Source organism: Suncus etruscus, chromosome 12, assembly GCF_024139225.1.
Source record: "Suncus etruscus isolate mSunEtr1 chromosome 12, mSunEtr1.pri.cur, whole genome shotgun sequence".
Lineage (NCBI taxonomy): Eukaryota > Metazoa > Chordata > Mammalia > Eulipotyphla > Soricidae > Suncus > Suncus etruscus.
The window spans coordinates 90,166,648-90,189,978 of record NC_064859.1 but is presented as its reverse complement, the minus strand read 5'-3'; the positions used below and the strand labels follow the sequence as shown (position 1 = coordinate 90,189,978).

The 23,331-nt window shown below is 51.1% G+C and overlaps 1 protein-coding gene across 5 annotated transcripts in view; it reads left to right on the top strand.

The window, feature by feature from the left end:
• Window positions 1–19,175, top strand: part of DTNB (dystrobrevin beta) — a 263,193-nt gene extending 244,018 nt beyond the window's left edge. For 4 of the 5 annotated variants that reach the window (XM_049784478.1, XM_049784477.1, XM_049784475.1 and 1 more), the window contains 4 exons: window positions 13,043–13,199; window positions 14,844–14,983; window positions 18,452–18,483; window positions 18,949–19,175. In XM_049784478.1, the coding sequence (XP_049640435.1) occupies window positions 13,043–13,199; window positions 14,844–14,983 (297 nt within the window). In that variant the 3' untranslated portion in view covers window positions 18,452–18,483; window positions 18,949–19,175. The remainder of the gene's footprint in view (window positions 1–13,042; window positions 13,200–14,843; window positions 14,984–18,451; window positions 18,484–18,948) is intronic. The other variant, XM_049784476.1, reaches the window with a different exon arrangement.
• Window positions 19,176–23,331: the final 4,156 nt, after the last annotated feature.

Below are 23,331 nucleotides of genomic sequence, written 5' to 3'. Positions count from 1 at the left end.
AACAACAAAATAAAACAAAAAAAAATGAAACAAAGAACAAATATCTAATTATTCTATTACTATTTCATGTCTGAACAACAAATGCTAAATAGCTAGAATGAAACCATTTCATTTTCCTCTCACTTATGAAAACAGATAAGCTCTAAAAGGTGGGCTATATAAGTTCTTTGTTATCATCCGGAAATACCTAAAGCATTGCCCCTCCCTCTTTTTCGGTTTTTGTCCAGAATTTTTAGTTTGCCCATGACCAGATATGTGTGTCTGGGCTTTGTCTACATGTTTCAGAAGTACTATTGGGGCTAGTGCTGTCCCAGCAAGGAGCACCTGAGTTACGCCTGTGTCACCCCAGCCCAGATCCCATGGCACCCTAGGAAGGGGGTATAGGTACAGGCTCATTCTGGGAATATCAGGGGCTTCGGTCTCCAGAAAGCCACTATTCCACAGACCTCAGTGCTGGCCCCCCACAGCGGAGGAAATGAATCTGTGTGTGCATGTGGGTTGCTTTTGTGAAATGTGTCAGGGAATGTTTCTCCCTTCTCATCCCCTTATCATTGCACAGGCCCGGAGAGATACCACAGCGGTGTTTGCCTTGCAAGCAGCCGATCCAGGACCAAAGGTGGTTGGTTCGAATCCCGGTGTCCCATATGGTCCCCCGTACCTGCCAGGAGCTATTTCTGAACAGACAGCCAGGAGTAACCCCTGAGCATCGCTGGGTGTGCTCCCCCCCAAAAAAAAAAAGAAAATCATTGCACAGACCAGAGCAATAACACAGTGGGAAGGGCAGTTGCCTTGCACGCGGCTGACCCAGGTTCAATCCCCAGTATCCCATATGGTCCCCCAACCCTGCACGAAGTGATTTCTGAGTGCAGAGCCAGGAGTAACCTCTGAGCATTAGTGGGTGTGGACCAAAAAACAACAACAAAAATATCATTGCACACCAAATAGACTTCTGGAGCTAGAAATTAAGGTCAAGGGATCCCAGAGTTTTTGTACCTACAGCCCCTTTTGCAGAATATAAAAACCCTTCAGCACTACTTACTCTGGAAATGGACCTTCTCAAAGTGAACAAGCAAAAAGTGCCCGTACTGGAACCCAACGCTGCTACCTCTCCCCAGATAGATCTAGTGACACCCTCTGGGGGTGCAGTTCACCCCTTTTTGAGAACCTTAGACAAGCTATTAGGATGGAGATTCACGTAGGGGTAGCTATGACTCCCATGAGCAGTAGAGTACTGGGAAATTTCTGTCACTTATGAGAATGTAGGTTTGTGGAAGCTCTCTGTGTCATTTTGGTTTGAGGGGTCAGGTCTGGTGCCCAGACCCTCTGTGGTTGTCAGAATCAAACTACCCTCCACAGCCTGTGCCAGTGTAGCATGTGGGTCTGGCCCACAGACCCCACACCCCATTCCTGTGGAGTCACAGAGGTCAGGCTCTCACCCTGTACTTAGCCACATACTTTGCCACCTGAATATCACCAAAAGTGGTCCCGGGCCCCTAAGCACTGCTTGGGAGCATCTATGTCACCAATCCATGATAACAAGATAGTATTTGTACTTATATTTACTCCTCCCAACTCCCTCCAGCTTCTGCAAGGCCAATGAGGGAAAGAAGTTTGGGGTCTGTCTGTGCCCCAACTTCACTCAGCCCTCCCATCAGTGATAGAGAAGCCAGTGGGGCTCCTGCCCAGCACCCGCACTTTCTTATCTAGATCTGTTGTCCTTTCTCCACCATCCAGATATCAGGGGTGGAGGAAACCTCATCTGAGTCACCAAGAAATGTCTTGCCCCCCCCCCAACCTGGAGAAATTCCCCATCTGAGGACCCAGACTGCAAGCTCCCTCCTCATGCCCCCAGCTCCAGTTGGGGTGCTCCTAAGTTTTGGGGTTTCTTTACTTTGGTTGATTTTGGTGCCACACCCAGCAATGCACCGGATTTATTCCTAGCTCTGTGTCAGGAATCACTCCTGGCAGTGTTCAGGGACCATATTGAATGCCAGGAATCAACCTGATTGGTTGTATGCAAGGCAAATGCCCTACCCGCTGTACTATTATTCTAGACGCCGTTTTTTCTTGTTATTGGCTGGGTTTGTTTTATGGGACCACAACTGGTGATGCTCAGAGGTTCCTTATGAGTCTGCATTGGTGGTTTTTACTCCTGCAGGTGTTCAGCGAATCTTATGGGGTGCCAGGGATCAAACCAGGGTCAGCTGCATACAAAACAAATACCAACCTCTCTACTGCTACTCTGGCTGCCGTTGTTTCTTCTTTTGAATTTTAGGTCATACCCAATGGTGCTCAAGGTTTACCCCTGTCTTTGTGATCTGACAGGGTTCAGGGGATCTTCTGGGACGTGGAGGATTAAATTGGGGTCAACTGCAATGCCATTGACCTTAGTTGCAGTATCTCTTCAGCCTTTAAGGCTATATTTTAACTTCCTTGAACACTTATCACCACCCCAGCCCAGAGCCACCTGCCTGGCCTCTTCACCTTCATCTCTGCATGTTTCTGGATTTCCCGTGAGTCTTGGGGTTCCCCCAAGAATGCCCTCTAGCCTTTTGCTGCACCATTCTCTTAGGTCCCAGTGCTTGGCAAGCTCCCCAGAGAAGATTGTCCTCTGCTTTTAAACTCCTGAGCTCTGGAGACACTACAGGGCCATGACGGGGCTTCACCCCGTCCCAGTGGGTGAAGAGGAGGGGCATGTTCTGCCAAGATCCAGATGCCAGTGGTGCCCACATTCCCCAGGATTAGCCTGGTGTCCATTCCTGTGCCCCCTTAGGCTTCATTTGCAGCATCTCTCGTGCTCAGGAACATGCCTGTGTGTGAGGAGACAGGGTCTATGTGAGCTCAGAGGCCTGTGGGGACAAGCCAAGAACAAGCTTCCCTGGCAGTGAGGCTGTGAGGGGAGCAGAGCCACGAGGTGCCAGGAGGGCACCTCTGTTCTGAGACTTGGGACTCCGGAATGTTGTAGAATTTTCTCTTCACACAGCACCTTGAGGGTGGAACCCAAAAAAGGCAGGAGGAAGGAAAAGTCCAGGTCTCCCAAGTTCATTCTGCCTTTCAGGCCACACTCACTCCAGCAGTGGAAGCCCAAGGCTCAGAATCAGCATCTGGGGCTCCAGCAGAATCTGAGTGCAGTACAAGATGCCCTCTATGTTCTTCTCTCTTCTCCTCTTCTTAAGAATCCAAGTACTGGGCCCGGAGAGATAGCACAGAGGCGTTTGCCTTGCAAGCAGCCGATCCAGGACCAAAGGTGGTTGGTTCGAATCCCGGTGTCCCATATGGTCCCCCGTGCCTGCCAGGAGCTATTTCTGAGCAGACAGCCAGGAGTAACCCCTGAGCACCACCGGGTGTGGCCCAAAAACCAAAAAAAAAAAAAAAAAAAAAGAATCCAAGTACTCCTGGGGGGCCTTGTTGTCTCTCCTAAAATCCCTCTTCCTCAAAGCCCTCCCCATGGGTCTGATCAAACCATGGGGATACCAATGACTGCATCACCCCAGAACTAAATGGTGTAGGAAAAATATATTAACCCTCATCAGGACCAGGAATTGAGGGTCTGTTCATTCCTGAGGAGCTTAAGCTAAGAGGCCAAGAACACTCTTTCAGGGGTCACAGTCAGTCAACTTAAGGCTCAGTGGTTCCTGAGTGTCAACCCCTGCAACTTCTTGTGGGGGATCAGTGATGTCATCAGAGATGGCTTGAGGAACCTGAGGTGAGTCCCTGGCTCCCCTAACTGCCTGCAGAGTTGACAGTTGTTCGACAACGCACAAGAAACAGTGGCTGTCTCGGCCCCCTGGGACAGGGTCACAGGTGGTGTCGGCACAGTCCACTGTCTCCAAGTGTTTCTGCTAAAAGCTCTCCTGGTGACGATTGGATTTACCGTCCCCTGGGGATGGCTGCTGGGCAACCGAGTCCCGCTTCCTGTCAGAGGGCAAAGGGCCAGAAACCCGAGACACCAAAGACACTGAAACACCATCGCCTTGTCATTTCATCGGTCTTGATCCTGCATTTCTGTGGACTTAGCACAGTCGTGCAGAAGACACTCTGAGGGGAGCCAGGCCATGTCAGGAAGCTCAGATTCTAAGAGAGCACCTCAAGGAAACCTGATCAGAACCCCAGAGGAAGGAACCAAAGGAGCTGGTCCCATAGTCTGGAGGGGACAAAGAAGTCTTAGGAGCCAGCTCAGTCCTTTCCAAACATGAAGAACAGAGCTGGCCCTGCTGGCCCTCATGCCTGTGGAACCTCTCCAAGATTGGCCTCGCTGCCACACCCTCCTGAATCCCAGTGAAGCCTGGCTGAAGTGGGCGCACCTCTATGGATCATATGTTGGATCTCTCTCTGGAACCTTCAAGATATCCTGACCCTCCATAGGCTCACGGGCATTGCTGCACTGGAGCCAGACAGCCATCCCATCCCTGGCATCCCTGGTGATCTGTCTACCCTCTCCAGGAGAGATCCCCAACAGAGCCAGGTGTGATCCCTGACACAGAGCTAGGAGTGATCTCTCAGCATAAATCCAGGATTAATGCCCATAAACCAAAAGAAAAAAAAAAGTTAGACAGTAGCAAAAAGAGCAAACAGATTTTTACCGTATTCTACATATGGGTCTACCTAGTCTGGTATTGTTTATTCACCAGCAGGCATTTTCCCTCTTGGCCAATGAATCTGTTTCTAGTGGGCATATGCATATAGTTTGGGGTGTGCATGTTTTTGTTTTTCTTAGGTGTAGATTCGGGAATGCAATTGTTGGTCTCTGTGGTCAGTCTATGTAGAACATTCTAGAAAACTACAGAGCAGTTCAGAGCAATGGCCGTACTGTTTCACAAGGCCCTACATCTGCCAGGGTGTCTTGTTCCCACAATCATGCTAGTCGTGGGGGTCTGGGGGACCAGTTGGGCTGGTGTCTGGGGCACCTCCCCTCCCCTAGCAAAGCCTTGGTGCAACATTTACCCAAGATGATCAGCCCATTGTCCATTCTTTTTGGTGAAACCAACCAAGGCCATTATCCATTCTGTGTATGTGTTGCCTGTCTTCTTCCTGTTTCCATTGCAGCTTGATTGAAAGTATAAATTACGGGCCTGAAGAGATAGCACAGCGGCGTTTGCCTTGCAAGCAGCCGATCCAGGACCAAAGGTGGTTGGTTCGAATCCCGGTGTCCCATATGGTCCCCCATGCCTGCCAGGAGCTATTTCTGAGCAGAGAGCCAGGAGTAACCCCTGAGCACCGCCGGGTGTGGCCCAAAACAAAACAAAACAAAAAGTATAAATTACAAAAGTAAGGTACTTTTGGAGGTATAGCTCAGTGGTAGAGCATTTGACTGCAAAAGTAAGGTACTTTTGGGGCCAGAGCAGTGACACAAGCAGTAACGCATATGCCTTGTATGCACTAGCCTAGGATAAACCACTGTTCGATCCCCTGGCATTCCATATGGTCCCCAAGCCAAGAGCAATTTGTGAGCGCATAGCCAGAAGTAACCCCTGAGTGTCACCAGGTGTGGCCCAAAACAAAACAAAAAAAAGTAAGGTACTTTTTCTTTTCTTTTCTGCTTTTGGGTCACATTCTGGCCCCAAACTCAGGGATTACCCCTGGCAAGCTTGGGCAACCATATTGAATGCTGGAGATTGAACCTGGGTCAGTTACATGCAAGGCAAACGCCCTCCCTGCTATATTATCTATTACTCCTGCCCTGAAATTGTAAGGTACTTTAAAGGTCTGAATGAGAGGGCTTGGAGAGATAGCACAGCGGCGTTTGCCTTGCAAGCAGCCAATTCAGGACCAAAGGTGGTTGGTTCGAATCCCGGTGTCCCATATGGTCCCCCATGTCTGCCAGGAGCTATTTCTGAGCAGACAGCCAGGAGTAACCCCTGAGCACCGCTGGGTGTGGCCAAAAAAAAAAAAAAAAGGTCTAAATGAGAGTGTGGATTTACATACTTGAGGGAAAGGATCCCCATCATGTTGGTTACTAACATATCCATAAAAAATAATAACTAACATCATCCATGATAACAGAATAACAATAATAGTAATAATAGTGTTTTTAATAATAATAACTTCAAGTTCTATTCCCTACCTTTTAACAGACAATACAGCCCTCACCTCTAGTCAGCGTGTTTCTTCTGGCTTCAAACCCGATTCATCTTGAAAATTGGGTACTTTTTGTCTTGTTTGGGTGGTGCTTGGGGCTTACTTTTGGCTCTGCATTCAGGGACCACTCCTGGTGACCTCAGGGGACCCTATGTAGCACCAGGGGTTGAACCCGGGTCAAAACCAGCACCCTACCCACTGTATCTATCTCTCTGGGCTCAAAACACTGGTATAGTTTTATAAGGAGATTTTATTTTATTTTATTGTGGCCTAGGTCATGTGGTTACAGTGGTATTGAAGTTTTTTATTCAATGTCCATCCAATCACTGCACCTTCACTCCTACAAGGATGCCTATATTCTTACATGTTCCTTTATTTGTTTGTTTGTTTGTTTGGTTTTGTTGTTTTTGGGTCACACCCGACAGTGCTCAGAGGTTCAGGGGACCGTATGGGATGCCAGGATTTGAACCACTGGATCTGCTGCATACAAGGCAAATGTCCTACTACTGTGCTATCTCTCCGACCCCTCTCACATGTTATTTTGTTGTTGTTGTTTTTTGTTTTGGGGTTTTGGGGGAGGGTTACACTTTCTGGTTATGTGCCCAGAAATCGCCCCTGGCTTGGGGGACCATATGGGATGCCAGGGGATCGAACCATGGTCCATCCTAGGCTAGTGCTTGCAAGACAGACGCCTTATCTCTAGCACCACCTCTCTGGCCCCTCTCACGTGTTCTTGATGAAAGTGTGGGCCCATTCTTCTTCCCATTTTGGCCATCAGATGGACTATTCGATTCTTTGCTGCTAAGCATTTAGAGTTCCTCTTAGATCTTGTATATTGGCCATTTACCAGGTCTTTGGTGCTATTTCTATACTGAACAGAGCCTTTCAGTTCAACGTGGTCCTCCCCATTTCTTTGGCTTTTGTTACCTTTGCTTCAGAGCCAATGTGCATGCTTGTCTTTGTGTTTATGTGTGTGTAAGCAAGGTAGTTTTTACTTAAACTTACTTAGAAAGGAGGGGAGAGAGAACCAGAGCTATAGCACAATGGTAGGACATTTGCCTTGCACACAGCCAACCCAGGACGAACCCCAGTTTGATTCTTCGCATCCCATATGGTCCCCCAAGCCTGCCAGGAGTGATTTCTGAGTGCAGAGCCAGGAATAACCCCTGAGTGCCATCAGGTGTAAAATCCCCCCACCCAAAAAAATAAAGAAAAACCCAGGTTCAATGCAATCCCCAGTTCAGGAGAGAACATGGACTTCTCCAGACTGGAAAAAGGAGAGAAATTAAGACAAACAAGTGAGATATGTGTTCAAGGGAGAGTGGAGGCTTGAAGAGCTTTCAGAGGAAATATTAAAAAAAAAAATGCTGAGGGCCGGAGAGATCATACCCAGGGACAGACTCAGGTTCAATCCCTGGCATCCCACATGTTTCCCCGAGCCTGTCAGGAGCGATTTTTGAACACAGAGCTGCTAGATGTGGCCCAAAAATGCAAAAAAAAAAAAAAAAAAAGCCAAGAATCATAAGTTCTTTATCAGACACAATTTGAAGTACATGGCACTGAAGTGATAGTACACCTGGCAAGGCACATACCTCGCACACCCCGACCTAGGTTCAATCTCCAGCATCCCATGTGGTCCCTGAGCATTGTGAGGCATAATTTCTACATGCAGAGCCCTGAACATGGCCAGGTCTGGCCCCAAAACAAAACAATTTGAAATACCTTATTTTTTTCTTTGTCTATGATATTCATCTTTTTAGTGGAATCTTTTTTTTAATTATTATTATTTTTTTTGTTTTGTTTTTGGGCCACACCCTGTGACGCTCAGGGGTTACTCCTGGCTATGCGCTCAGAAGTTGCTCCTGGCTTCTTGGGGGACCATATGGGACGCCGGGGGATCGAACCGCGGTCCGTCCTAGGCTAGCGCAGGCAAGGCAGGCACCTTACCTCCAGCGCCACTGCCCGGCCCATATTATTATTATTATTATTAAGCTATAATTCACCCTTCTGAAAGTATCCAGTGCACATGGAGATTCCTCCAAAAACTGGAAATTGAACTCCCATTTGACCCAGCTATACCACTCCTAGGGCTATACCCTAGGAACTCAAAAATACAATTCAAAAATCCCTTCCTCACTCCTATATATATATATTGCAGCGCTATTTACAATAGCCAGAATCTGGAAACAACCCAGATGCCTTTCAACAGGTGAATGGCTAAAGAAACTGTGGTACATATACACAATGAAATATTATGCAGCCATCAGGAGAGATGAAGTCATGAAATTTTCCTATACATGGATGTACGTGGAACTATCAGGCTGAGTGAAATAAATCAGAGGGGGAGAGAGACACACACACAGAATAGTCTCACTCATCTATGGTTTTTAAGAAAAATAAAAGATATTTTTGTAATAATTCTCAGAGATAATAGAAATGAGGGCTGAAAGGTCCAGCTCACAACATGAAGCTCACCACAAAGAGTGGTGAGTGCAGTTAGAGAAATAATTACACTGACAACTAACATAACAATGTGAATGAATGAGGGAAGTAGAAAGCCTGTCTCAAACACAGGTGGTTGGGGTAGAGGGAGATTTAGGGCATTGGTGATGGGAATGTTGCACTGGTGAAGGTGGGTGTTCTTTATATGACTGAAACCCAACTACAATCTTGTTTGTAATAAAGGTGTTTAAATAAAGAAAAAAAAGAAAGTATCCAGTGTAGGCGTCAGGGAAATGTTCAGAAGGATGGAGTGCCTATTCGCTTGCCCTGTGCCAGTCCCCAAGTTCCATTTCTGCTACCCCATACTTCTCCTCAGCAGGTTTAGACCCCAAACTTGCACCCCCAGACTGAATCTTTTCAGGAATGATCTCCAAGCCCCCAAGCACCACAAAGGAAGATCCTATTTTATTTATTTTTTTTACCCTATTTCAAAAGAAATAAAAAAACATGCGTTAATAATTAATGGGTTTTTTTGGTTTTTTGTTTTTGTTTTTGTTTTTGGTTTTGGTTTTTGGGTCACACCCGGCAGCACTCAGGGGTACTCCTGGCTCTAGGCTCAGAAATCGCTCCTGGCAGCTCAGGGGACCATATGGGATGCTGGGATTCAAACCACCATCCTTCTGCATGCAAGACAAACACACTACCTCCATGCTATCTCTCTGGCCCCAATAATTTAATGGTTTTAAATACATTCATAAAGTTGGGGTGCTCACCATAGTTACTTTGTTAAAAATGTTTCATCCTCAGGGCTGGAGCAATAGCAGAGCAGGTCGGACATTTGCCTTGCATGCAGCCAACCTGGATTCAATCTCCAAGCATCCCATATAGTCCCACAAGCCTGCTAGGAGTAACTTCTGAGTGCAGAGCTAGGAATAACCCCCAAGCAGCACCTCTGGGTATGAACCAAAAACAAACAAAAAAGTTTCATCACTGCCCAAAAGTGCCCGATACACATTAGCACTGACTCCTGAGTCCTCCAAATTCCTATCCACATGGCCACAAGTCCATCTTTTATCTGTGGATCTGCTCATCCAGGGGCTGGCACTGTTCCAGGCATAGTCCATGGAGAACAGACCCGCACTTCCTAGCAAGTGTCATCTGCTGGCATTGTGGGACTGTCCCCACAGCCCTGCTTGAGACCTACATGTGGCTCTCCTGGGGACTTGAACCCTTTCTCTGGGGCACTTGTGTAGGACTGAGCCATATTTCCTGGTGTGTTATGTTGGCTCTTAGGACAAAATGCGGGGCCCTCCTGCCAGTCACCACCCCAGCTCTCCCACCCTCACAGCTCACCACTGTCCTGTTTTTTTTTTTTTTTGGTTTGTTGGTTTGTTTGTTTCTTTCTTTGTTTTTTTTTTTTTTTTTTTTTTTTTTTGGTTTTTGGGCCACACCCTGTGAGGCTCAGGGGTTACTCCTGGCTATGCGCTCAGAAGTTGCTCCTGGCTTCTTGGGGGACCATATGGGACGCCGGGGGATCGAACCGCGGTCCGTCCTAGGCTAGCGCAGGCAAGGCAGGCACCTTACCTCCAGCGCCACCGCCCGGCCCCTCCTTTCTTTCTTTCTTTCTTTCTTTCTTTCTTTCTTTCTTTCTTTCTTTCTTTCTTTCTTTCTTTCTTTCTTTCTTTCTTTCTTTCTTTCTTTCTTTCTTTCTTTCTTTCTTTCTTTCTTTCTTTCTTTCTTTCTTTCTTTCTTCTTCTTTCTTTCTTTCTTTTTCTTCTTTCTTTTTCTTCTTTCTTTCTTTCTTTCTTTCTTTCTTTCTTTCTTTCTTTCTTTCTTTCTTTCTTTCTTTCTTTCTTTCTTTCTTTCTTTCTTTCTTTCTTTCTTTCTTTCTTCCTTCCTTCCTTCCTTCTTTCTTCCCTTCATTCCTTTCTTCCTTCCTTCCTCCTTCATTCATTCCTTCCTTTCTTCTTTTTCTTTTTTCTTTCTTTCTTTCTTCCCTTCATTCCTTCCTCCTTCATTCATTCTTTCCTTTCTTCTTTTTCTTCTTTCTTTCTTTCTTTCTTTCTTTCTTTTTTCTTTCTTTCTTTCTTTCTTTCTTTCTTTCTTCTTTCTTTCTTTTTTCTTCCTTCCTTCCTTTCTCTCTTTCTCTCTTCTTTTTTTGAACCACACCTAGTGGTGCTCAGGGATTACTCCTGTCTCTGCACTCAGAAATTGCTCCTGGTCACAGTGTTTAAATAAAGATAATTAAAAGAAAAAAAAAATAATAATAATAAAAGAAATTGCTCCTAGCAGGCTCGGGGGACCATATGGGTTGTCAGGACAGACCTGGGTCAGCCGCATGCAAAGCAAATGCCCTACCACTGTGCTATCTCTCAGGCCCTGTCCTGCTTTTTCATTACTGCTGACCACTGTGCAGTGAACCTTGTGGTGGTTTGGCTGACAGTGTGGACACCTCTGTTTCTCCTTTGGGAAAATATCTGTTCAGATCCTTTTTTTTTTAAATCAGATTACTTGTCCTCTTATTAGAGAGTATTAGAATGCTTGATATTGTCTGAATCAGACAGGTCCCTTGTCAGATCTATGTCAGAAAAACTTGCCCCACGTTGTGAATTGTCTTTTCAGTTTCTTGAAAACCTCCTGGAGAGGTTTCAGTATTGAAGTCCAGTTTTCTGTTCTTGAGCAGTTTCTGCTTTTCATGTCCCATCTCACAGAGCATAGCTTGCTCCAGCTCCAGTGTCTGTCTCTCTCTCTGTATCTCTCTCTGTCTCTGTCTCTCTCTCTGTCTCTCTCTGTCTCTGTCTCTCTCTCTCTCTCTCTCTCTCTCACACACACACACACACACACACACACACACACACACCATCTTCCTCTAAGAGTTTAATCATTTTACTTTTTTCCTTCTCTGTGTGATCCTTGGGGAGCGAGTTATTCTATACAGTCTGAGTCAGGGTTCAAGCCCCTACTTGCTTGTGCCACAATGGTCAGGAAGTCACTCACAGCAAAGCACCCCGGCCGTCTGCGCAGTGAGACACCTGCCTGTCCCACAAGCCCTCCACATGTAGAGGTTCATCCCAGCTGTGCATCTGCACATGGGCCAGTGGTTGCATCTGAAGAGGTCAAACGTGGGTGCTGGGACCCGAAGGTCTGGTGGTCAAGGAGGTCTTCAGCTCTATCTCTGGGGGTGTCTATAGTAAACTGTGAAGCACAAGGCCCTGAGTTTGATCCCCAGAACTCCTGGACAGGGTCGTTTGGAAGAAGCAGCAAGGCCAGAGACATAGTACATGGAGTTGAGCATTTACTTAACATGCTACTCACTGAGGTTCGATTCCAGCATCCCATAGGGTGCCCTGAACACTTCTAGGAGTGTTCCCTGAGCACAGAGCCAGGAGTAAGCCCTGAGCTCCGCCAAGTGTGGACCAAAAACAAGGAAAGGAAGCAGAGGCTCTGCAGCTTATGCAGGCAGGGAGCAAAGTCTCGGCCATGTAGCCAGGTGGCATCTCTATGACATGTTGTATTTATCTGTAAGGTGTAAAGCCAGAGCCCAGAAAAACCTCAGTTGGACTCAATCTCACATTTGGCTTCTACATTCCCGGTTTCACTTCCCTCTTCCTGTGCTTCCCCCAAATATAATCTAATAAGCATCTTCTACTTCTCTTTTGCTCAAAAAAATGAGCAAGAAAGGGACCGGAGAGATAGCACAGTGGTAGGGCATTTGCTTTACATGCAGCTGATCCAGGACAGATGGTGGTTCGAATTCTGGCATCCCATATGGTCCCTTGAGCCTGCCAGGAGCGATTTCTGAGCACCGATGGGTGTGACCCTGCCCCCCCGCCCCCAAAATGAGCAAAGCCCAGATCCTGAGGCTGACAGAGTCGAGTCTTATAACTGGATCCTGTAGACTGCCAAGAGCAATCCTAGGGCTGGTCACAGATGCAGTGGGGTCCCACCCATCACACCCACCCCAGCTGCTTAGGGAAATGCCTTTCCACAGAATACATGTCCCTTCTCATCTCCTCCCAAGATGCCACAAAGGCCCCACTGGGTGTCAGGTTCGAGGAGCCTGTGCTGGTCACCTCATCTGGGTGCTGACGCACTCTGTGCCATGGGGTGCAGGCAAATGACGCCCACTGGGTGAAGCCTCAGTCACTGGCTGCATAGAGCCCTGGCAATCTCCCTCCATCCTTATGTCTCTGTCTTTGAGTGGAAGGTGTGGTCCAATCTCTGGATTCACAATGTACCTTGAGAATCAAAAGAAAATGCCACAGAGGTGCTTGCAGACAAAACCAAAAGGGGCTGTGTAGTAATTCCCCAGGGTGGGGGTCCCATGCCCCTCATGTATTTCAGCACCCAAAGGCCTCCCCTCCAACCCTTCACACTCGGCCCTTCCTCGGCACTAATCAAAGAGGACGTGGTATCCAGGTACCTGGCCTGTATGCCCTGCAGGGCTGAGAGAAGGGGGTGGCCCCTGGTGGCTGTTTCCTCTCCCGTACTGACCTGACCTCTCCTCTTTCTCCTGTCCCAGGCCCAGGCCACAGGGTCACCTCCCACGTCGCCCAGTCACGGAGGTCGCCCCATGCCCATGCCTGTCCGCTCGGCCTCGGCCGGCTCCACCCCTACTCACGGTCCCCAGGAGCCCCTGAGTGGGGTTGGGGGAGACATGCAGGAGGCCTTTGCACAAGGTAAGTTTGGGAAACCACGTCTGCGGGTGTGTTGAGGGATTCAGAGGACAGACGCAGAGGACAAACACCTGCTGAGATGTTCCAATGTTCCAGCTTCTGCACATGGTGTGTTAACGGTCCGGACACAAGTTTGGGACCAGCTGCTCCATCAGAAGGTAGCACTGGGGACCAGAAAGAGAGAGAGAGAGTACACTAGCAGGGAGGGCTCTTGCCTTGCCTTGCACGTGGCTGACCCAGGTTTAAAACTCTGGCATCCCCTATGGTCCCCTGTGCACCTCCAGGGGTGACTCCTGAGCACAGAACCCGGAGTAATTCCTGAGCATCACTGGGTGCTGTGCAGAAGCCTATAAAAATGGTGTCTCTGGTCACCAAACTAGGTTTGAAACTGAGCTTTGCTATTTCTGGCACTAAAAGAATAAATAAATAGGGCCTGGAGCGATAGCGCAGCGGTAAGGCTTTGCTTGCCTTGCACACAGCCAATACAGGACGGACCCCGGTTCGAATCCCAGCATCTCATATGTCCCCTGAGCCTGTCAGGAATGACATCTGAGCACAGAGTCAGGAGTAACCCCTGACCAACACCGGGTGTGATCCAGAAACCAAATAAATAATTAAACAGGGCCCAGTAGGGCATTTGCCTTGCACGCAGCTGACCCAGGACGGACCTCGGTTCGATCTCCGGCATCCCATATGGTCCCCCAAGCCAGGAGCAATTTCTGAGCTCATAGCCAGAAGTAACCTCTAAGTGTCACTGGGTGTGGACCCCCAAAATCCTAGATAGATAGATAGATAGATAGATAGATAGATAGATAGATAGATAGATAGATAGATAGATAGAGAGAGAGAGATAGAGAGATAGATAGATAGATAGATAGATAGATGATAGATAGATAGATAGATAGATAGATAGATAGATAGATAGATAGATAGATAGATAGTAACCTCTAAATTTCACTGGGTGTGGACCCCCAAAACCCTAGATAGATAGATAGATAGATAGATAGATAGATAGATAGATAGATAGATAGGTAGGTAGGTAGGTAGGTAGGTAGGTAGGTAGATGATAGATAGATAGATAGATAGATAGATAGATAGATAGATAGATAGATAGATAGATAGATAGATAGATAGATAGATAGAACCAGAGAGAACACTTCGGTAGGGTGTTTGCCTTGCTCTAGATCGACCCAGGGTGGAAACTGGTTCAATTTCCAGCATCCCATATGGTCCCCCTAGCCTGCCAGGAGTGATTCCTGAGCTCAGAGCCAAAAGTAACTCCTGAGCGCCACCGCCACAGCTGCCACTAATGGTGGCCCAAAAACAAACAAACAAACAAACCAGTGGCCCCAAGACTCTCGAGGCCTCTTTGAATGCCAGAGGGAGCTCAGCCTATTTGGGGAATTTAGGCTTCACCTTCCCTGGAGGAGGAGGAGATGGAGACACTCCAGGGGACCTGAGGGCTCATAACAGCAGCTTCCAGAGAGGGTGTGAGGCATGGGTCCCCCAAGTTTCCCTGGGGGGGAACATGAATGGCACCTGTAGGGCCTGACTTCAGGCAGTGCTGATGAAGAAGGGCCCTCGGGATTTTGACACTAGCACCCCACTGTCCCTGCCATTCCCACCACGATCTCTGTCTCTGCTCAGGTCCCAGGAGGAACCTGCACAGTGACCTGCTGGTGGCCGCCGACTCCATCACCGACACCGTGTCGTCCCTGGTGAAGGAGCTGCACTCAGGTGAGGCGCCGGGCGCCCCACCACGCCCCACGGACCACAGACACCTTTAGGTGCGCCTCTAGGCTCTCTCACACCCTGTGTGGTGGGGGAGCCATCACAAGCAGTTTCAGGCTCGATGCCCTGACCCCCCTCAGCCCCTCCATGCTGCTCTCTTCTCAGGCAGCACCTCCCCCCCCCCAGTTAGGGTGTCTCCCATGTCCCCCGCCCATGTCCTACTCTCCCCTGGCTCTGACACCCTGCAGCCTTTCCTCCATGTCCAGATTCTGAGCTGCTCACGCCACTTCCTGTGCCTGCTTCTGCCAGTTTCTTTCTGCATCCAGAGACCCTTCTCCAACCCTCTCACCCCTGCATTTCCCTCTGGTCTTGAGCTGGGCGTGGGCAGCAATGAGAAGCCTCCACTGCTGCCTACAGAACACACACAGACAGCCTCACCTCGGGGTCTTTGTTGCACCCCAATGGCTGGACAGGGTGTTCAGGTGACACAGAGCCAAGGAGCCTGGGTGTGGCTGAGGCGACCTCCACCCTGCACTGTCACCCACTGCCAGGATTCTGTTTGGGGGAGACCACTCCTCGCTGCACAGTGTAGGCCTGGGGTTCAGGCACCTGCTGGCCTGCCCCACCTCCACCTCCATGCATGTCCGGCAGAAGCGGCTCAGCAAAAACTGAAGTCCCCCAGACCTCACCTTGCCTGGGGCCCCTTCCTGCCTGCTCAGGGCCATTTGCCCTAGTGGCTTCAGAATCATTTGTTCCCTCTCATGACCTGCCTGCTTGCCTTATGGAGTGTGTGGGGGGGGTACAGGTCTGTGTCCCAAGAGGCTCCTTTCATGAGCACCCTCTTCCCATGGAGCCTGTGTCCTGCATCTCTGCAATGTACAGGGCTGGGAAAGTAGCTTTCCAGGGTGTTTCTGCCCCCCCTGAACTCCACGTATTGCTCTAGTCTGGGACTCGTTCCATCTCTACGTGGCCGCTGCTTTCTGAAGCCTGAGGGCAGGGTTTGAGCCCAGAGGGAGCCTGCCATGAGTGTGAGCAAAGAAGGGGACCCCACAGAGAGGGGACAAGAAGAGGGGAGACAAGCAGAGGAGGCATACCGCAGAGAGGGGACCCAGAAGAGGGGAACCCAGCAGAGGAGACCTAGCAGAGGGGTGACCCCAGAGATGGGGCCCAGCAGAGAGAGGGACACTCAGCTCTGGGAGCTCCCACTGACAGTGGTGGGCACAGACCTCACTTAAGCAGGCACGGCTAACCTGCAAGGTGTCGTGGCCCCCTCAGGCTTGTCTTCACAGAAAGGGAAGGTGCAGCCAAGGACAAGAACACCCCGTAGAATGGGCACGACAAAGATAAAGGCAGCACCGGTCATTGAGTCTCCATTCCGTGAAGCCCCTCCCCTCTATCCGGGCTTCCTTGGAGACTGGTCCCACCTCTGCACCACTGTTCTGGGGAAACAGAACAGGACCCCGGGCCTGTCCTGGAGAGAAAGAGTCCAGACGGCAGGGACAGTTGATGTCTGAGCTGAGCCCAGCACTGAGCACAGGCAGGTCACTCGATGTGGCAGAGCTGCTCACAGTTCGAACCTCAGATTCTGGCAGAGCTGAGACCCATACAAGGTTTGCACACTGAGCCCTCAGACTTCTGTGACAGAAGTCATGGGTGGAGCAAACATCCAACAAGCCCTGAACTCACACATGTGATGGGCAGAGTCCCCCAGACCAGATCCACAGGGCAGGGTCCCCCAGAACAGACCACAGGGCAGAGTCCCCCAGAACAGACCCACAGGGTTTGGTTCCCCAGACCAGATGCACGTGGCAGGGTCCCCTTTATTTCTCCTACATAGTGACCCCAACCTTGGCACTTAGGGGATTGTGAGCACGTGAACAATTGGGATGCTGTGAAATAAGTGTCAACTGGGGCTTCTGCAGGGGTTGGTGGGGGGGGACGAAGTGACTGCCCCAGAGGACTGAGGTGTAGATGGAGAAAAGGAGCCGGACTAGCCCAGGCATTTCTCTGTGTCCACGTGTTCCAGCCTGGGTGCAACACCTTGTAGGTGCATAGAAGGGCAGGGAGGAATGTGGGGGAGGGCATGAAGGACCCTGAGGAAGCTGCAAGGGGAAAGAGCAGCTCGGTGGGGTGGGGAAGGGCCTGGAGCACTCTGCCCACGGCAGCCATGAGAGGATGCAATCTCTGGAGTTTGCTAGCGAGGACCCCAAAATAGGAGGAAGAAGGTGGCCATGATGTGTAGGAGCCAGGTCTAACTGGACGTCCAGGGGTCAGAAGGCTGCAGGATTAGAAACACCAGAGTGGGGGCCGGAGAGATAGCATGGAGGTAAGGCGTTTGCCTTTCATGTAGGAGGTCATCGGTTCAAATCCCGGTGCCCCATATGGTCCCCTGTGCCTGCCAGGAGCAATTTCTGAGCCTGGAGCCAGGAATAACCCCTGAGCACTGCCGGGTGTGACCCAAAAACCACACACACACAAAAAAAAGAAACACCAGAGTGTCCCCAAGCAGGGGGTGCGGAAGGCCTATCCCTGGCCAGATTGCACAAGGAGAAGGCTGGAGGGGAAGAGCAGGTGAACCCTGGACCCAACCTGCACAGCCCCCAGACAGGCTAGGCCTGACCCAAGCCTCATTCCTCCTGTGGCTACTCTTCCTCCTCCCTCTCCTGCTCTGAGTCCTCCTGTCTCCACTCAGCACCTCTCTGCCGTCTCCTGCACTGCTGTCCTGCACTGCTGTCCTGAGCTGAAACATGGCCCCAAGCAGGGCTGAGATGCAGGTCAGGTTTTAGAGGTCCTGCACTCGGTTTTGTCTGGCCCCAGGTGCTTCCGGTCATGATGGTCACCGTCATGTGACTGTGGTGGTAGAACCAGGGGCCTGGGTCTGTCACAGCACTTGGGGAGTACTTTCGGACTGAAGGGAGGGGAGGAGTGCTGGGAGGAGAGTGCCTCTCCCCTCCTTCCTCCTCCTCTGTCTTCCTCCTCTTCACTTCCTTCCTCTCCCCTCTCATGCTCATTTCCTCTCCTCACTCTCCCCGCCCTTTGCTTCCTCTCCCCTTCTCATTCTCCCCTCCCTCCCCACCTCCCCCTTTCTCTCCCCTCACAAATATGGGTATCTAAGCCCTGGCCACTCCCTGCCCTGGCTCTCCGGCAGCCTCCTGAGGATGATGGGGTGCTTCTACTGGGGGTACCCATCCTACCTTACACCCCACACCAGTGCACCCTTGGGAGCACAGATTCAGCAGACAGGCCACAGGGCATTGCTCTCCTTGAACCTTGAGTCTTCAGAACTGCACTTCTGGGCCACCTAGAACCTCAGGTGGTCTAGAACCTGAGGGGGAGAGTGTCACACAGCCCCATTCTTGCTCCCTAGAGAGGGGCTTCCTGCCTCCACCACCCCATCTTGGCCCTTCCCAGCAGTCCCCCTCGCTGGCTGTTCCCCTCCTGTCCCCTCATTTCTCCGCAAGCAGCACCTAGGAAGGTTCAGGTGACCAGCCCCATGACCACCCTGTCCTTTATGCTCTGCACAGGTTAGCAGAAGTGCCCGAGGAGCAGAGACTTGGTGAGTTGCCCCCCACTCTTTGACACCCTCTTTTCTTTTTTTAATTTTCTTTTGCGTCACACCCGGTGGTGTTCAGGATTTATTCCTGGCTCTGCGCTCAGAAATCACTCCTGGCAGGCTCTGGGGACCATATGGGATGCTGGGAATGAACCCAGGTCCTTCCTGGGTTAGCCATGTGCAAGGCAAATGCCATACCGCTGTGCTATTTCTCCAGCCCCGACACCCCCTTTTCTCAGCCCTTGCCCAGGCAGAAGTCTGGGTCCCTCACCTGCCTGTATATGGGTGTATCCTGGCATCCTCAGGGTGGGTGCACTTTGGGGGGGGCTGCAGAGGATGCATGCTCCAGTCACCCCAACTGAGTAACCCCAACTGCTCCCCCAGAACCCCGCATACTTGCTGATCTGCTGTCCCCCACCCCACGCCACAATGCCCATCCTAACCTAGTGTCTGTCTTCAACCCTGCAGCGAGCTTGTACGGACCAGGCGGACTGCGCCCTTCTGCCCGCAGCCACTCCTCACTGCAACTGGAGCACCCTGTACCACCCGGATGGGGCGCTCAGGCCCTGGTAGGGGACGGATCAGCTGCTGAGCCCCCCAACACCCAGTCCTGCATGAACTCGCCTCATCGGCTCCCCACAGGGCCGGATTGTACCTTTTCTCCAAAAAAGAGAAAAGAAACCGCACGAAACTCCCTCCCGTGTGTGTGTCTATCTTTGTGTGACCTGCCCACGTTCTTGCTGGTCTCCCCAGCATCTGAGGTCCCTTTCCACTAAGGTGGGGGTCCCAACTCTTCTCCCTGCCTTTGACCTTTAAGAAAAACCAACAAGTCCTCCTCCATCCGCCCGTGCAAAGCCAGTGTCAGGCCCAGCTCGTTCCTGCAGCCCTTCACACCCCGGCCACCTGCTAAAAATAGCTGCCTGCCTTCCGGGGCGCTGCAGCTGTCACCGCTGTCACCGCTGGACTCAGCCCAGCCGTCCTGACACTGCCCCACACCCCCACCAGAGGGCGATGCCTCCTCCCCGCTGTCCTCTCCAGATTGGGGTTCCAGGTGCAACCACGTTCCCCAGGTTGCTCCCTGGGCTCCAGGATGTTGTTGTTGTTGTTTTTTGTTGTTGTGTTGTTGTTTGGTTTTGGGGGCACACCCGGCAATGCTCAGGGGTTACTCCTGGCTATGTGCTCAGAAATAGCTCCTAGCTTGGGGGACCATATGGGACGCTGAGGATCGAACCCAGGTTTGTCCTGGGTCAGCTGCCTGCAAGACAAACGGCCTACCGCTTGTGCCATCGTCCAGCCCTGGGATGTTGTTTTAATTGAAGAACGGTTATAAATATTTATAAAGGGGGCCCGGAGAGATAGCACAGCAGCATTTGCCTTGCAAGCAGCCGATCCAGGACCAAAGGTGGTTGGTTCGAATCCCGGTGTCCCATATGGTCCCCCATGCCTGCCAGAAGCTATTTCTTTTCTTTTCTTTTCTTTTTTTTTTGGTTTTTGGGCCACACCCGGCAGTGCTCAGGGGTTACTCCTGGCTGTCTGCTCAGAAATAGCTCCCGGCAGGCACGGGGGACCATATGGGACACCGGGATTCGAACCAACCACCTTTGGTCCTGGATTAGTTGCTTGCAAGGCAAACGCCGCTGTGCTATCTCTCCGGGCCCTGGGAGCTATTTCTGAGCAGACAGCCAGGAGTAACCCCTGAGCACTGCCGAGCGTGACCCAAAAACCAAAACAAAACAAAAAAAAAAGTGTGTGTGTAAGTATAGGGGTGTGTGTCCCAGTGTGTCTGCACCCACACATTCACTGACAAACTCACACATTCGCACACACAGTCCTTTCGCAGAGGATCCCAGTGTCCCCCCTGCCACCCCAGCGCATAGGTATTGGGGCAGCTCCAGGCCTCCTCTGCCTGCACCCTTTCAGCTGGGATCCATCCCCAGCCCCTCCATCCCAGCTCCCACGAAGGTGCAGGAAGGATCCAGGCAGCTGCAGGCGTCGCCATGGCAACCGACCTCTCTGGAGGGCTCTGCTGGTGCAGAGGCAGCATTGGGGACATCCTGGGAGGGGATGTGGCCTAGAGGGAACCTGGACAAGGCTGTGACTTGTGGGGCCAAAATGGGGGGCTGCGGCCTCCTCTGGGCCAGGTCAGGGGCAGCAGGGCCTGATGCTCCAAAGCCTCATTGTGGGGAGACACAACCTACATCTCCACACCTACTCAGGAGCCCCCAGGTTTGCCCCAACTGCCCTTGCCAGCCCCCTGTCACTGGGGTGCTGAGGAGAAGCCGAAAGTTTTGAAGTGGGGGGTCACTGCCACATGCACCCCAGCTGTCCTGGTGCCGAGATGCACGCCTGTACCCACTTGCAACTGTCGTGCCCTACCTTCACCCTGTGCCCAAGACTGAGGGCTGCAGACTCGCCTCATTGGTGGGTTGGGCAGCTCCTCAGCACCTGAGCTGTTGCCTCTCAGCTTATAGGTCCCTTGTTGACTACTTGACCTAATTATCTGTGTCCCACTTGGCTTCAGCCCTCCCCAAAACCCCCTTAGAAATAGGGTAGAGGGGCCGGAGAGCTAGCACAGCAGTAGGGCTTTTGCCTTGCACGTGGCCGACCCAGGACAGACAATGGTTTGAACCCTGGCATTCCATATGGTCCCCTGTGCAGGGAGAGAGAGAGACAGAGAGAGTGGGGGAGAGAAGGAGAGAGAGAGAGAGAGAGAGAGAGAGAGAGAGAGAGAGAGAGAGAGAGAGAGAGAGAGAGAAATGGGGTAGAGGTGCAGGAGGGTAGGATAGTTGAGGAGTGCTGCAACTGATAGAGAACAGTGAGGCAGTTGCACAAATCCAGACTAGAGTTTGTGGGTTCCACCAATTCCCTTCCCCCAGCTGAGAGCATCATTCCTTTGGCCCTGATAATGCTCTCAGGCACCCCTCCTAGCATCTCCACACCTGCACCCCAGCACTTGGGCTGAGCAAGCACCTTATCTCCAGTCCCCTTCCAGTCCCCCCCAGCCCCAACCTGCTTCCTGGGTGAGTGGAATTTCCCAGAGCCCCAAGGCAGCTTATCTGCCGCCTTCCCATCTCTGGAGTGGAGGGAAATTCGATTGGGGTCATGGCAAGGCCTCTGGGCTTGCAGATTTGCAAAATGAAGGTTTAAAGCCAGGGTGGAGCAGGGAGAGGCCCTGGTTCAACACCTCTGTTTACTGAGGCCCCTCCCGGGCCCCCCAAAGCCCACCTTGGGCCCTCACAGCTCCTGCCTACCCCGATTTTATGGTGCTTTGAAGGGGCCTTTGAAGGGGCGCCTAGCCCCTGAACAAGGTCGTGCTGGCTAGATTACGCATACAGCCACCATTGAGGTGGGTGGGGGGGTGCTTTCCACCTGTCCCCGGCACTCCCCAAAGAAAAACTCACTCCTGCTGGACAGGAGGGGCTGAGCCACCACCTCTGTCTGGGTCTGTGGGAGGCCCAGGGAAGACGAAATCTTGAGAAATGAGTCTGTAGAGCTGCCTGAAGCCTATGGACAGAGGAGATGAAGGAAAGAGCCAGAACAGAAAGGGCTGGATAGAGTCCAGGGGAAGGTGCCAGCTGAGCTCTGCCCCCAGCACCCATGGCCCTGAGCACCACTGGGAGAGGCCTAATAATAATGCTAATAATGGGGACTCGGATAGCCAGCAGCACCCGTCATGACAGTGGTTGTCCCAGGGGAGACATAACTGGGGGACCTTGACTGTGTATTTGGGAGATATGCTATGAATGGGGGAGTGGAAGAATGGGCATGAGAAGATGGCCCCAGGGGGGTTAGTGCTTGGCCACCATCCAATCCTTAGACCCAGCGCCTGAGCAGCACCCCATCTGTGAGCCCTAACACTGAACCTTCAGCCAGTTGGACAGAAGTAGGTCCTGAACCCTCCAAATAACACTTAGATCCTCCCCCCCCCTAAAAGAAAAAAAAAAGTGAAATACGGAGGCAAAGTTTTTTTTAAATAAATTATTTAGGGGCCAAAGCAATAGCACATCAGTGGGGCATTTGCCTTGCACACAGACAACATAGGACGGACCCCAGTTTGAATCCTGTCATCCCATATGGTCCCCCAAGCCTGCCAGGAGCGACTTCTGAGTGCAGAACCAGGAATAACCCCTGAGCGACGCTAGATGTGACCCAAAAGCCAATAAATAAATAAATAAATAAATAAATAAATAAATAAATAACGTAATTGAATCTTGAGATACACAGTTACAGCATTGTTCATGACTGAGTTTCAGCCATACACTATCCAACAGCTGACCGTTCATTAGAGGAGTCCAGAATGTGGGTGCCGGTATGCTTGGTGTGGAAACAGGGCCCCACTGTGAACCCCATTACCAGGCCATCCTCCCTACCCTGCCAGCTGGGGTGAATACTCCGGAGGCCAGGAAGAAGATTCTGCCTTCAGGGAGCAGTCAGGGGTCCAGACAACAATTTAGGGCCTGCCTCACCCCTACAGTACCTATGGGGAGAAAGGATCCAGACAGTGGCATGACCCGGGGCCTGCCTCGCCCCTACAGGACCCACAGGGAGAAATACCTTCAGACACGCCTCAGCTGAGGTGGGTCCCAGTCCCAGCCACCCTCATCATGCACCCCCAGAAAACCTAACTGCTCTAGGTAGGTGCCAGCAGAGGGTGGGTCTCACAACCAGAGCTCCTGAGACCACAGCCAGAGAGAGGGATCCGCACCTGTGTGCACCCCCCCAGTCTATAGACCCAAAGAAAAGGAGGGGTTTGCTCAGCAACATGAAGGCCCCAGTTCCACAGTGACTAACCCACACAAACCTGATATTCCAGCAAGTTTTGCTCCTCAGTAATAGGATTGGTGGGCCCTA